The 15,139-nt window shown below is 44.3% G+C and overlaps 1 protein-coding gene across 1 annotated transcript in view; it reads right to left on the bottom strand.

Annotated features, from left to right (window-relative positions):
* Positions 1-14,554, bottom strand: part of emc2 (ER membrane protein complex subunit 2) — a 21,019-nt gene extending 6,465 nt beyond the window's left edge. Inside the window, exons 1-9 of the mRNA XM_031874484.1 lie at positions 14,501-14,554; positions 13,806-13,919; positions 11,592-11,656; positions 10,484-10,569; positions 8,723-8,780; positions 4,258-4,343; positions 3,932-3,991; positions 545-626; positions 166-276 (exon numbers count right to left, since the gene is read on the bottom strand). Of these exons, the coding sequence (XP_031730344.1) occupies positions 166-276; positions 545-626; positions 3,932-3,991; positions 4,258-4,343; positions 8,723-8,780; positions 10,484-10,569; positions 11,592-11,656; positions 13,806-13,919; positions 14,501-14,540 (702 nt within the window). The 5' untranslated portion in view covers positions 14,541-14,554. The remainder of the gene's footprint in view (positions 1-165; positions 277-544; positions 627-3,931; positions 3,992-4,257; positions 4,344-8,722; positions 8,781-10,483; positions 10,570-11,591; positions 11,657-13,805; positions 13,920-14,500) is intronic.
* Positions 14,555-15,139: the final 585 nt, after the last annotated feature.

Genomic DNA, 15,139 nt, shown 5'->3' with positions numbered 1-15,139 from the left:
ACACACACACACACACACACACACACACACACACACACACACACACACAAGTTGTGCTTGACACACTCAGTGGCCAGCCTCAACCTTGACAAACCACAGGGTTACCAAAAAAAAAAAACTGTTTTTGTTTTTTCTTTCTTTCTCCTCATGCAAAGCAGTACTCACCATGTACAGACCAAACAATGCCCTCATGTTTCGGTTGTTCAGCCGCAGCGCCTGCGCGAAATACTTCCGGGACAGTTCCAGGTTTTCCAGCCCCCCCTGAGTGTACTTCACCTGTGTGTGGAGGCATTAACCATGGCCAATAAGCGGTGCTGAAGGGCGGCTCGAGCAATGACAGCATGACATCTGAATAAGCAACACGTGACAACCCCAGTGTAAACACATCTGCTTTCATGGGCCTGTACTCCCAGTGACGTTAAGTACGTGTCGGTGTCTCTCTTGTTTTACAGAGAGGCGCCGTTCACAGAGCGCTAACATTTATTCCACAGCTTGCGCCCCCCCCCCCCATGCTCGATGACGGACATCCAGGCGGAGTACCTACCTCAGCGTACTGCTCACAGTACAAGTGATTGTGAGGGTTGGACATCATCAGCTCCTCCAGACAAAACGCCGCTTTTCCATAGCTGTGCAAATGACAAGGAGAACAAGGGAGCCGATTGATACAGCTGTGCACGTGTCATCCTCTAGCCTGCTCAACTGTGAAGCACAACATCTACGCCTAATAAAGTTGCGGGTATAAATCTGAAATGGGGTACGGGTCAGTTGACACATGACGGACTTTGAGCCCGGAGATCTGTAAAGATCCACTACATGACATTATTTACAAGCTTAAGTCCAGACAGCAAACAAAAAGGTAAAAGCCGATCTAGCGCGGTGATGATCTTCACTCCTGAGGATCAATCCTGTCCGTCCATGTGTGTTGTTTTTTTTCAGCCGTTAATGTGTAGTTAACTACCTTCCTGAGGTCAGCACTACAGTAGGAGCTGGCACACTGTGCCTATACTCAGATGAGATCACTTCTCAGCAGCAGACTGCTGAGCTGTTGACCTCACACTAATCTGCCGCTACTCCACTACTCAGACAGTTTCCCCTTCACCGGCCCAGATACAGTATATCATCGGACACAGAGCCGTAAAAAACAGAAGCCGGTGGGGCTGCTCTGGCCGTCCATCAGCACATTTAAAGATTTTACGCGTTTTTGCGAACGATCCTTATCAGTTAAAAGAGACACCGATGGACAACTGTTCGCATCGACGGACTTATGGAAGAGGGAAATGCTGAGTAACGAGTTTTTGCGGGAACCTAAATGGTCCAAAAATGTTGCCCGCCACATCGGCCTATTTTAAGTCAGCCATGGTAACTAGCTGACAGATTAACAGGATAGAAGGGAGAGGAAGGTGGGGACAGAGAAAGAAAGAAATAAACAGGGGGAAGGGGGTTAGTGGAGGGAAATCAGAGGGCTTGGAAGGTTGGGGGCTGCTTACAATTACCACTTCCTCTCCATAAAGACTTTCAGATGTTCATGCCACGGCCGTGGCCTGCAACAGAGCCCGCTCCATCAGCCCCTCAACCAGAGTCTTGTACCAGAGCCAGACCCTTACCTCTTCCACTCCTCTAAGCCATCTGACCCCCCCCCCCATCACCGAGCCGCTCTCTACGGACGCTCCTGAGCTCGCTCTTCACCACAGTGCTGGAGTAAGGTTGTAGCCACCATCATGTGCGAGGCTGTGAGAATCCTATTTGTTTCTTTTGGAGGTTAGTAAAAAACCATCACCACCCCCATTTCAATACCACATTCTGAGTGCGTAGTGAGACAAACATGGATTCAGACTGCGCTAAGTACGTTTGAATAAATGATTACCATTTATCCTGTAATTCTGGATGACCAGTCCAATTCTGTCAAGTCTGGCAGGGCTGGGTCAGAAGGAGAGCCGGCAGCCGGTTCCGACAGTTGCTCCGTGCAGACAAAAACAGACAAAATAATCTCCTCTCTAAACACCGCTGGCACGAGGATTGTTTTAACAGTGTCAACTCAGGGGCTATTAATTACGCTTTTAATGTGTCAACACCGATGCCTGCTGCAACCCCCAACAACGGCAGGGCAGAGACACACTGCTTTGTATATTTTTAGCTCCCAGGGTGTCGCGCAGTTAGGGGAGGAGAGTTTATTTCTCTTCCTCGCTTCTCCATCACCCTCTGTTTTCTCTGGCTGGGAGGAGGTAGAAAAGTGCCACCACCTTCTCCTGGGAATCTCACAGCAAGTGCTCTCTCTCTCTCTCTCTGGGCCCCTGCTCTATCCCTCTGGAAAAGAGCGACGATAATGCCCGGCTCTCCGGAAGAGGAGGTGGAGGGGAAACAGGGAGTTTTGTAACCCAAAATAAAGAAAACAAAGAAAAGAAATTGACACGCCTGTAGATAAGGGGCTGTGGGAGTGAATGGTGTGATATTAGAAGTGTTGGGATAAGCCGGGAGATAATCCGCTCACCCCTGGATTTCCTCTGGCTACTACAGCAATAAAGCCTCCAGGACAAAAGCACGAAATATCCAATAAGTAGCCTTCTCAGCGCGCTGCACATTCCTGCTGCCGCTGACGTCGTACCGGAGCAACCGAGCAGCCAGCGCCGCCCCCCCCCCACCCCACCCCACCCCACACACACACACACGTATAGAACCATAGTTCAAACTACAGACACCGCTTCACTTACTTCTGAGCCCCAGACAATTAAGGGGGGGGGGGGATAAAAGGTGACACAAACAAAATTATTTTTTTCTCCCGACAATGCTCTTGTCTGTCTGGCCATTCTCCTTGGCAACTGAGATATCAGCGGGAGGCCGGGAAGTCTTTCTGCTCTCATATGTAGGAGAGGGGGCTTAGGACCGAAATCCTATTAAACTACTCTTATGTGACAAACATGGACAGGGCTCCATTCAGACCCCTGGCTGAGTTCGGCATCTCGCCGCCTTCCATTGTGGCCCATGCAACGGCCCTCCAGATATCAAGCCGTCAGTCTGATGGGACGGCCCGTTAAGCTGACAGATACATCTCGGACATGTGGCCGCCTTACTGGAAACAGATTACTGGTTTCCAAGGCACTTTTTTTTTCTTTTTTCTTTTTTTTTTTTTTTTTAAATGGTAAACATCTGCCATTTACACACTAAAATAAAAAACTTCACGTGCAGCAGATACACCTCATCTCTCCTCAGAACGTGTACTTTCTGCCACGCAGACAACGAAATTCACGTTCAAATGATTTGTTTTTATGAGGTCGAGCATGATGATGCCATGCCGACATATTTAACTGATGTGAGGAAAAGAACGTATGCTTGTTTTTGGAGTTTAACCATTTCTTAGGTCAAGTGAGCGTGTTTGAACAGACAATGAGCACACAGCTGGTTGAATACATCATTTCCTGTTTTGCGTCTCCTTTTATGCTTTTACCCCGTTGAGATATTTACCATTTCTACCTCGTCTTGTTTCTTTATTCAATTTGTTGTTGAGAAATCAATGCTCCGGAATACTTAGTAGCTAACCCTTGTAATAACAGGAGTTTAGTTTATCCTCCAACTGTAAGATCAAAAGGTCTGAATTGTGTTTTGGTTCAAATTGGTCATAACCACAAAGAATATGGGCTTTTGTTTCAAAGCTGTACATTGATTAGACAGGCTGAAAAGTACATGCATGCAATGGAGAAAATGAGGCCCTCCTGTTACATCTATTAATAGCCTACTCATGAATGGATGCACGTTGTAAAGCTTGATAAAAACATTTCAATGCAAAGTTGAAAAGCAAACTTATCGAGCTTCATTTATGTTACTTTTTCAAATAAATGTAAAAAAAAGTCACAATTGTGTTGTATGCCATTAGGAAGTGCAAAGTAAATCTGATTTCATATATAAAATATGGTGCATTAAAAAAAGATGTATTTACTCGTGTTCGTTGATGTAGAGCTCTGACAACTCATGCCACGCTTCTTGATCCCCCACAAACCTGTGAACAAAAACCATGACAATAACTCCTCCTCCTCAAACACAGCACCATGCTCGAATATTAAAACAGGGAATGCACTTGTTACATAGTAATGTAGAGATGTAAGTACAACATTCAACCGTCAAGGTAGGAGAAACAGTCTGCTGGCATTTCATGCGCTAGTCGTGCCAGCTCAATTGAAAGCAAACTTGGTTTTTAATTAAAATAAAAGCCAGGAGAGGGGAGAGGGGAGGGGGGGGGGCTGACCCTCTCGTACAAACACTCACTGCTCCAGATACTCATTGAGCTCCCGGATGGCTTCAGCGTTCTTCCCCTGGGCCTTCAGTATGGAGATCTTGCGCTTCCTTGCTGCCTGTGGAGCAGAGAGTAAACAGGATTAGGAGCTCAGCTCTCGAGTGTTTGTCTGTGAGGGAGGGGGAGGGGGGGTGAGTGTAAGTTGTGAGTTTTAAGTGTGTACATAAGCTTCTTTTCAGCACGCCACAATCCGGTTCCAAGTATCTCTGTGAGACTGAATCATTTCAACGAGATGAATCGGCGTGAAAAAAAAAAAAAAAAAAGGGCGGCGACACATTCGACGCGAACACCAAGTTTGTCGAGTTAATTCATTTTATCGCTGGGAATCTCAACTGAACATAAGCCTCCCGAGACGTGATTGCAAATAGTTAGTGGCGGCGTCCAACAGGAGATGGACACACATTGAGTCCACGCTTGGGGGAGCTGGAATGAGCTCAGTGGCTGCGATAAAGGGGTGAGTCATAACCTAACCTAACCAAGTGGGGAAAATGGCACACTCCCTCAAACCCCAACACTCGTCTTCCCGCCGGCACACATCTAGCGCTCCACCAGCCCGACTGACATCAGCTGGAAATTGCTTTCCGCTCCGTTTTGATGTTGGAATGACCTTAAGGTGGATTAGATTCTCATCAATCTGAATTAGAAAGTATTACTCCTGCTGCTGCGACTTTTCCAAATGTTTTACTCCCCCCCCCCCCCCCTCGTCCTTTTGGTAGTAAGTGAAAACCTTAACAGGAGGCTGCCGCTCCATTAGAAGAGCACTGCCCTGCCCCAGCCCATTGTATTTATGGACTGGCACTTGATGAAGTAGGGCTTCCTCTCCTGCAGTCCTAACCAAAGCCATTGAAGGCTGTGTGTGAGTCATGTCGCGGGAGCTGTAAATTTGGGCCTCGTCTGACACCGCCGTCGCAAGGAATCCACTCATCCATCAAGCTGGGACGGCGACCTGCAGAGACACTGCAGTCTCAAGCTATATTTTAAGCTTCTCAAGAGAAAACACACACACACACACACACACACACACACACAAGCAATAAGTTAACATTGTGATAAAACCAAGGATTCTAACAGGATCAAAAGTAATGACTTCTACATACCCCAAAATGTAATATTCCTACATCTTACTCGCAAAACACACCGTTCACATCAGAAGCAGTGAGTATTTCTATTATCGGGGTGGTCTAAAGGCCAATTGAGAGTAAATGATTAAAATGTGTTATGAAGTTAGAGCAACAATGACCAGTGAGAGGTCAGCCCATCCTTTCTTCTTTTTTACATCCACTGACGATAAAACAAAGATCACACTATTTTACACGCAGTGCACTTCACCAGAACTTGATGCTGTGTGAGATTCAGGAATGTATACTCACTTCAGACTAAATTACAAGCATGTGGGATCTTTCCTCTCACCATACCAAAAAAGGGTAGCAGAAAAAAAAAAATTCAACAAACACTATATTGAGGTTCAATGGGGATTTTTTTTGTTTTTGCACTTGTGCGCTCCGGCCATCACCACACCCACCCCTCTCTCTCTCTCCCAGATTTTTTTCTTTCCCAGATAAAGAACCACTTGGGGCTCAAAAAGAACATATGGAAGTTGGTAGCCCAGAGAGTCACACAGCACTTTATTAAATGAGAGCAATTCCAAACCACTCCTCTCTCTCTCTCTCCTCCTCCTCTCTCTCTAACTAATGATCCAGAAAAACCTGGCAGTGGGTCTGATCCCTCTGTTGTCGTGATTCGTTTTTAATTAGCGCTCTGAGGAGGCCTCAGGAGTAAGGACTGGATTATTTACATCACCCCTGGCTCTCTGCTACGACCTACCGCAACCTCCCCTTATAATAACAACCATCGCGGCAAGGGTGGCACACCTAGCACTGTACATGCGCGGGATTGGACGGAAGAAAAAAAGAGGGAGGTGAAATAGCGAAAGACGGGTCATTTATTTTATTTTTGTTACAAAACGTAATGTCAGTTTTGTTTTCTGTAAGTCAAACTATTATTTCTGTCAATTTCCTTCACATTCATGCGGTCCACCAATTCTGAATTGGGGCTTTAAATTTCAGATGACGATATAATCGTGTCCGACAGTGAATCTGTAATTGCTCCTGATGTAGGTCAACCTCAGTGGCTTATTTAAGAAACATGAGCTTTTTATATTGAAAAATTCGGGTGAAACGAGACCGTTTGGAATCCAGTATCAATGCAATCACTGAGTCAACTCAATGATTCAAAAAAATGTGAAACTGGTGCATCCTTGTATGCAAATGTTGTGGTTAATGCATAATCTGAAATGCTCACACGAAGATATAATAATACAACATTTAAAAAAGGTGGAAAAAAATGCATTTACGCACGCAGACAAGAATTTTGCAGATCATTGCTGTAGGTATTGGAACATAGCAAGAAATGGAAGGGCTAAGAGTTTGAAACATTTTTTGGACGCTGCCATGGCAAAAAAAAAAAAATAAAAACCTTGAGCAATTTTTGTTGATTCAACAATTTTGGTTAATGGGTACCACATCTATTCCACAGCCTGTAATTACAACAGCTCAGTTTCCAATCTCTGCTTCGCATGCTGGGATGCCTCGCAAGTCTTCCTTGTGGTCGCCAATTTTCCGCCATTTCTCAGGCCCCCATCCTATGGAGCAATGCTGGAGAACATGTAGGGAGGAGATATGCCCCTCGCTCACAAGACAGGTGACCCAAACAATGCCATCCTACCAGCCGCTACACGCAAGGCATTCAGGACGAGGATTGTGGTGGAAAAAAAAAAAAAAGGTTTAAAAGGTTAACATCCCAGGGACAGAAGACCTATTTGTCTGTTTTGTTCCATTCCTAGCCCTGGGGTTTGACTGACAGCCTCCGCTTGCTAGGGTGGCAGTATCCAGCATGCAGAGACCAGGAAACCGACCATTCCCTTTCCGACGATGTCACTGGAATCCCCAGAAGACCTGCGCCGTGTCGGGGAGGTGCCCTGGGATTCACTGAAGTTAAAACTCCCATTGTCTAAACAGTGGTTCAATGCTTTTTAAAGAGAACAATGTTGATTTTGAGGCTTTTCTTCAATCTTGTGTTGGGACAGCAGGACTGGGATAAAACATTTTCAAAGTATTCACTGCAAATGTCAGTGTTATATCTCCATGGCATGGATCAAGACTTGAGCATACACTGGGGAAAGTAGACCATACAAATGTTTGTGTTATTGATTCCGACAGAAATGCGACAGCTATGAGAGAGCGAGAAACTATAGTTCCTTCAGCTGTTGGTTCTGTGGCATTAGTGTTAGGTAGCGTCGCCATTTTTAATAGAATCTATACTTATTAGATGCTTTCAAACTGTATAAAAACAACTTGAAATTGACTTTCTGCCCCAGACGAGCTACTGAAGTTTTAGTACAAGTGAGGTGAGCGGCCGTGTTTTAAGCCAGGATGGTCTTGATAAAGGGAGGGTGGGAGTGAGACATGGTGGGAGGCAGCAGCAGCTGTGGCTTGATATAGATGAGGAGGCTACAGTGGGAGCAGGCGGGCTGGGGTATATCAGAGTGAGGTAACAATTCTTTAGCCTTCTATTTGTTTAAAGAAGATAACTGATGATGTGCAGAACTTTTCGCATGGCATCCAAAGCACAAATGCCTATGCTGTGTCTGTAGCACTCTGCCAGCTAAGAGAAAATGTTTCAAACATCTAAAAGCGTGTCGAACATCTTCGGGTCGGGAGGTGTAGCCAAAATAAATAAGGCCATGGTTTCTTTTGAAAACCCTTTAAAAGATTTATTTTCTCGCATGGGCCACATGTCCTTATGGAAACAATTAACAGCAGGTACATGATGTTTCGGGTTGGTGGTTTGGGATTGGCAGAACACCGGCTGGACACGCTCCTGCAAGTCATCTCACAGAGGTGAATAGTAAATTGAGATGATAGCAAGGAGGGAGCTTCAGAGAAGTTGAATAAAGATTTATTTAGGGCTTGTCTGGTTTAACAGCAGACTTTGCACCTGAAGCTGGTAGACGGCAACGGAGAAGGTGGGACAGGAGCTCAGCCACGTTCACTCGGGGGGGGGGGGGGGGGGTCTGAGAGGTCCAGTAAATCACCATCTTCAAAGGCCAGACCTTTATTTACGGTTTACTTCCATCAAACATGTCTGCCACTGACTAAGACCATGAATCAGCCCCCACCCACCTAGCCCCCTTCCCTTGAACACTTTGCAGTTGTGTGGGTGAAGGGCTCATGAGCACTGTGGTTGAGGTCGGAGGGGCCAAGGGGAGTTTAACTTAGCAAACTCACACTGCCAACACCGAAGTGCCTCGGCAGATTTAAAGCCCTCCAAATAATTATTATTTATTTATTTGTTTTTTTTTTTTAAAAGCCGAGACCACAAAGCAGAATGCTAAACTGAGGGATTTCTCCCTTTCTTTCCCCTCCTCCTCAGTCTTACCGTGTTGGTGGGGTCGTCTTGGAGAATGGAATCGTAGTGGTTGTTGGCTTCGTCGTACCTTCAGACAGCGAGAGAGAGAGAGAAAAGGACACAAATTAGTTTTATAACCAATCCCAGTCGGGAAAAATGAGGCGGTGGGGAAATCAAACACAGTTCAAGGTAATCAAGTTTCTGTATACAACATGGCAGGTTCCTATGATTACAGTGAGGCTGTGCAGGAATCAGTGGTGATCTAAAGGGGAGAAATAAACACTGGTTTAAGTTCAGGTTGCTGGTCACACGGCCGACGATGCGAGAGGCTTATATCGCTTCATTATGATTCATGAAATCAATACAAACAAAGCACCGTTTGGAAGATTGCGTTTTGATTTGATTGTATCCAGTTTGATTCACCTTTAAACAAAATGAAATTGCTGCTTTTACGTCGGTCAAGATCCGCAGCTAAGCTGTTGGTTCAGTTATCCGTCTCTTGGCCCATGAATGATACCACAACACACACACACACACACACACACCGGATCGGCAACAATATCCAACACAGAGCGCCTCAAACGGTTGGACTGAGCTCACATGACTCTGTTTAAAAGGGAAATTTATGAGCTGTAAATATCAAATCATACGGTAAAGAAATCTGGGAATAGGAGGTATGTGCACTTCACTTGTCATGTCAAATCAGGCGCTGAAGGATGATTTTTACTCTTTTTTTTCCTATTAGGGGCAATCTGCAACGCTGACGTTTTAGCAGCCAAAGGCAGGGTTCAGTGATCAGAAAATTTCCCGCCCACCGCCTGCAACAGACAGAAGCAACTCTGGTTCCTATTAGCGCTGAGAAGGCCCACTTCCAGCGCTGCTGCTTCCCTCACATTCACTTTATTACTCAGCCACACTTTGGGAGATTTCAGATGGCACCAGGCGATCACTCACGAGCCACTTTGATTTGCTTTATTTATTTAGGAACCGTGTGTGTGTGTGTGTGTGTGTGTGTGTGTGTGTGTGGGTGGAGGGGAAGGGCCTAGCTGTTTGAAGCTGTGTCATTCAAGTGTAGCTCTGTCTGCTGCCAATTAGATCCCAGAGTGTCGTTTATTTAATGTGACAGCGCCGAAGCAATCACTCTCAATTATCACATAAACTCCGACACAACCAATAAACCAGCGATGGTGATCCGGGCGGGGAACGTGAGCGAGCTAGTAAACAGATTGGAGCACCCTCACTTAGGCTAAGAACAGACTAAAACACCACCTGTCTATCTTTCCTGCTCATGCTCTCCAATATGCTTACTTTATCTGCAGATTCACAAAGAAAAGCAATCATTGAAGGGGGGGGGGGGACATGTCATTATGGACGTGGGTCTGACTAACTTGCGAAACCGAGATCAAAACTAAACAGAAAAAGAAAGCATGAAAATAGGGAGGGCAAAGAGAGAGAGGAGGGGGTAACACAATAAGGAAACAACGTCGGAATAGAAACCAGAGAAGATTAAGGGACCCCCAGAATAACAGTGGGATCCAGATCCAGACCACTTCCTTCCCGGGAATCCCTGACTCAGGCTTAAAAAGGGCCACAGTACTACCCAGTGCTGAATGGAATGCGGGGTGACCCAACATAAACACTACCTACCCCACACACGTACTGTACACACCCAGAACATCGTACCACTTAAGATCCGCTAATAGTTTCTTGCCCCCGAGCCTCCTTACTATAAAACAGCGAGGCTTTTTTGCCCTCCTTTTGCCTCCGGCGCTGTTGGTACCTGATGCTTACCTTTCCAAAGCTTCCAGCCTCATGCCCGATAATCGCTTCACTCTGTGGCTATCTGGAAACTGCTTCCTCAGTTCCTGTAGACAGGTCTGTAAGGATGTGGGCAGAGGAGAGAGACCAATTATAGTTGGCTGCACCTAAAGGTTATGTTACACTCTTGCTCACACACATACCTCTACAGATAGAAACCAACCGTCTTGAAAATGTCAGATTTTGCCGGTGTTTCAGCTTAAACAAACGTAATGCACCGACTTCAAAACAGTCCGTCGAAAGGCCAATTTCACAGTCTTTGATGTGAGAACCTGCCGTTACTGCTGCGTGTGTTAACCGTTCAGCGAACACGTTTGCTACTATAAGAAGGGGGTCGAGGATGCCTCCACGCGGAGCTTGGATGGGCTTGATAAGAGCAGAGGAATTGTTGGAATCACATTCAGCATCCTCCTGAAAGAGATGAAAGAGTCTGCAGTGGGACCTGAAATGTTAACGCTATCCATCAGCTGTAGGCTGGTCCGTATGCTTTCCCTGTCTGGCAGCAGGGCTGAGAGGATCGCCAACAGGCAACTAAGTCCACTGACTGAGTCCTGCCTGTTCGGGACTCGGTGAGTCATTCTGTTTTGCGGAGGGAGTCGTCACGTCCATGCTGATTGGAGATCAACTATTTCAATAATCATGATCTGTCGTCTTTTTTTTTTTTAATCCCATGCAGATTTGAACATTTTCAGAGCTATGAATACTTCAAAACGTGAAGACAGAACCATCGCATTAAGCTTTTGGATGGCAAAATAAACACTGAGGGGGAAAAATGAGTTGAACTCCATGAATGATGGCCAAGTTCAGCTAACACTTGAAGCATGCTTCTCTGCTCATTTGCTACACCCTCTAATTCCAAACTCTCAGAAAATTGTTTTTTTTCCCTCAAAGTACAGACGGAGTAATGCCATTTGGCCAAATAAAAAAATCAGATTTTCACATTTTGGCAGAGGGGGGGTTGCTGCAAAGTAGGAATGGCTGTGAGAGAGTGAACGATGGCTTTTGAAGCTCTAGGGCGTGTGAGGAAGAGCGCTATGAAGAGAAGAGAGAAAAAAAAAAAAAAAAAAAAAAAACAACTTACCAGAGCCAAGTCATCGCGACTGCAGTCCAGCGCTGCAATCATCACCTGCTCATAAATAATCCATACTGGGCAGAAGAGACACAGACAAAGAAGACTGTGTTAACGCCCTTTCCATTCCGCTGTCTGCTGTAACACGGCACATTACAGATCCAACCGAACACTCTACGTCGCAACTTCAGAGACCGTCCCCAACAGCTGCTCGTGGTGTTTGCTGCTCGTACAAACAAGCTTCTGTGATGCGACTCGGCATTAAGAGTTCACTCAAAGAACTTTCCCCCCATTTCACTTCATATGCAACGCTCCACTTACCACTTTCTGTGTATGAAATACATCGAGGATCATGTTCAAAAACCTTACATTCATTTAAAACTTGGACAGAAGTACAAGAATAATCTCTCAAGTAGACGCCCTAGTGTAAGGCTTTACAGTCATGTTACTCATTTTCCCACACTGGGTTGGTAATAAATGACTAATTCAATTTCAGGAGAAATGTTACATTTGAGGAAATGTAAAAACATTTGAACTATATACTAGTATTATAGAGACACGATAAAGGGGATTTTTATACTTTCAGAAAAAGTTGGGCATATAAATCAGAGCAAAGCTAAATAGCAGCATTGCTAACATTGTTAAAAACACTGCTGATGCTTTGTGAAAGCAAAGTAGCTGACCGAAGAATTCTGTTTCTCATCCCTCCCTCTGGATGGTGCGACTGTGGTTCACATTAATATTTCTTTGACACAACATTGTGACACTGTGCTGTCGAGTGGTTCCTATGAATTGTTCAAATTACAGATGTCTGCTTTGTCTATTTTCCTCTCCGTGATGTTTAATGGTTGAATATTGTCAAATATATATGTTTCTCTAGTCATGCAAAACCAATCTCAAGCAAGTTTGAACATCACAGCACAATTATATGTATTATATTTGTAGAACACGGCATGTTGAGTGCCATCATTAACAGGCACAACCATTCCTTAAACATGTTGTTCACTTGGTGGTTAGCTATAAATGTTTATTCAGTCGACTGTAACATTATAACATACTGACTAATAGCCTGGCTACAGAAGCCAATTAATGGAATTAATACAACATGCTAGACGGACAGCTCTGACAAGCGAATTGGACGTGCTTAGCCAAATGAACGCCCCCCCCCGCTAATTGGAAAGAATAATAAAAATCCAACTCCGCCCATAATCTGGCGGGTCGTGCCAAAACAAACAAATGCCTCTAGTTTTTCTTGACTTTAATGATTCCAACTCTTGTTTTGATAATTGCCATCCCATTTCACAGCCAATTTAAGAGCTGGTTTCAATAAAAACCCCATGGCATGTTAAGTGTTTATCCACCTCTTCTGAGGACCGTATGAATCATAATGACCAGGGAAAAAGGGGGAGTTGTATGGGGTAATGCAGAAGGACAGTACTGTAAGGAAGACCATGACCTTTAATATGTTTATGGGAAGTAGAACTCACTCCTGCTTCAAAAACCCAGTGCGTTATTAGGCAACAGACGATGCTTTCTATTGCACCTTTGGCACCATTACTGTCTTGTATCCCCGTTTACAGTAAGTCTGGCATATATTCAATACTATTCTCTGCTTTTACTGATAATGTACTTGTTTATTTTATTTTATGAAGTTGCCTACTCATCATCTAAGACACTAAAGCAAGGTAAAGAAATTGTTAACCTGTCTCCTCTCATGCTTTAAGTATCTTACCTTTACCCCTAAAATCAGCTAAGTATCTGTTTAATGGAAGTGATCTTGTACTTCTGGACTTGGCTTTTCAGCTATGACTGTGTTTTCTTCATCACAGGAAACCTACGATACTGTGTAAAAATTATCCAAAAGAAAAATATATACCATAAAAAAAAAATAAATAAATTAAAAAAAAGGGGGGGGGAGCGGAATCTAGCAAGCGGAATATTGCCCACTGAGATCAATCTTATCTCACAGATGAACCCACAGTCAATAACACTAGCCTGGCTGTTTTATTACAGAGGGACCTTTGCTGGTTTTCAAAGCACAAACATTTTTTAAACTTTGAACAGACCTGCAGGCTGTCCTCATCTCTTACTTCTATTATATGGCGTGAGCACTGCCACAGGGAAAGGATGACACGCTGTCTGTTGTGTTTACCTGAACAGTAGGGTGCATGCTTGCTGAAGGATTCTTTGGAATTATGTTAAATAATTTACTCTTGACACACTTACCGTCATCTCCCAGTTTAGATGAGTGTTCACTGATCAGCTCCTCGCCAACATCCACAATTTGCTCACTATTCCTGCAGTTATCTTCTCTCCATTTACGCAGCTTGTCTCTCATCTCTGTGGACAAAATAGCACAAATGCACATTAAGCAGATTTAACGTTAGTGCAAATTAAAAGATTATCAGAGAAGCGAGTGAAACGTTTAATACCGTGTGTGCTACCAGTGCACTCGCACATGGACAGGACGGCACTGACAGAACAATTGTGTTTTGCAGAACCAGAAATGTATTGCGACGCAACTTCAGCTATACCGTTAGCTGACGTTAGCCGATGCCATGACTGTGACTGGCTAGCATGCTACAGCCGTTACCTGAAAACAGACAGACACAGCTTTACATTGAACGCACCTGTTAACGCCACCGACAGTTACGTTACACATGACGGCTTTCACTTAGTGAGGATGTGCTCTATGGGTCTGCTGTATGGATGAACACAATACGTTAGCTAACCATGCTAACTAGCAATAGCTTACTCTTCTACACGCCGACTTGTTAGCTCGTATTTTTAAGTCCTGGACAGAACTCTCCCTCGTGCTCTTGCACAATAAAAAGAACAAAATAAAACGCGGAATGCCCTCAAGAATGTAACAACAAGTCTCAATGTCACTTGAGGAGAATCTATGTTGTCTTTTGTCTTACCTTCCCAACCCACATCGTACATTTCTGATATCGACGCCATTTTTTCTCGTTTGACAGCATACGCCGTGCCTACGTCATGGTCTCGCCAGCTGTGGGCGTGACTGACGTTGAAAATAAAATGAAATAAAATAAAATACACCTTTTTTTAAATAATAATAATAAATATAATAATAATACCGTAGAAATGATTCTAATGTTCTAATGATGTAATAATAGTTATGAGTGATGGACATAGTGTCTTGTTTTGCAATGTTTTGAGATGTGATATGATTCATTTAAAAAAGCTTACATATTTACATCTACAGAATCACTTAATGTTTTGTCCTAGACTTGCATTCAGGTGAATTTGATTTGCAAGGCTAAATTGCACATGTCAAATGTGATTCCAATATACCGTAAACCCACACTTGCACAGCCATTGCACTGTTCAGCAGTCAGCAACATCCAGCATGATGGTTAGCAAGCAAGAGCAGACCTTAACAATCCAGATGGTCGTTCTCATGCTCCGTTTCCATTTTTATATAATTCCCTGTATTGTGCTTTCCAAGCACATCTAACATTTTATCCTGATTTCCCTCAGCCCCTGTGGATCTCATCCTCTCGATGTGTTTGCTTGCTTACGCACTTCTCTCTTACCAC

This window comes from Anarrhichthys ocellatus, unplaced genomic scaffold (genome assembly GCF_004355925.1).
Source record: "Anarrhichthys ocellatus isolate YVR2014 unplaced genomic scaffold, GSC_Weel_1.0 scaffold81, whole genome shotgun sequence".
NCBI lineage: Eukaryota > Metazoa > Chordata > Actinopteri > Perciformes > Anarhichadidae > Anarrhichthys > Anarrhichthys ocellatus.
This window is presented reverse-complemented; position numbering and strand designations above follow the sequence as displayed.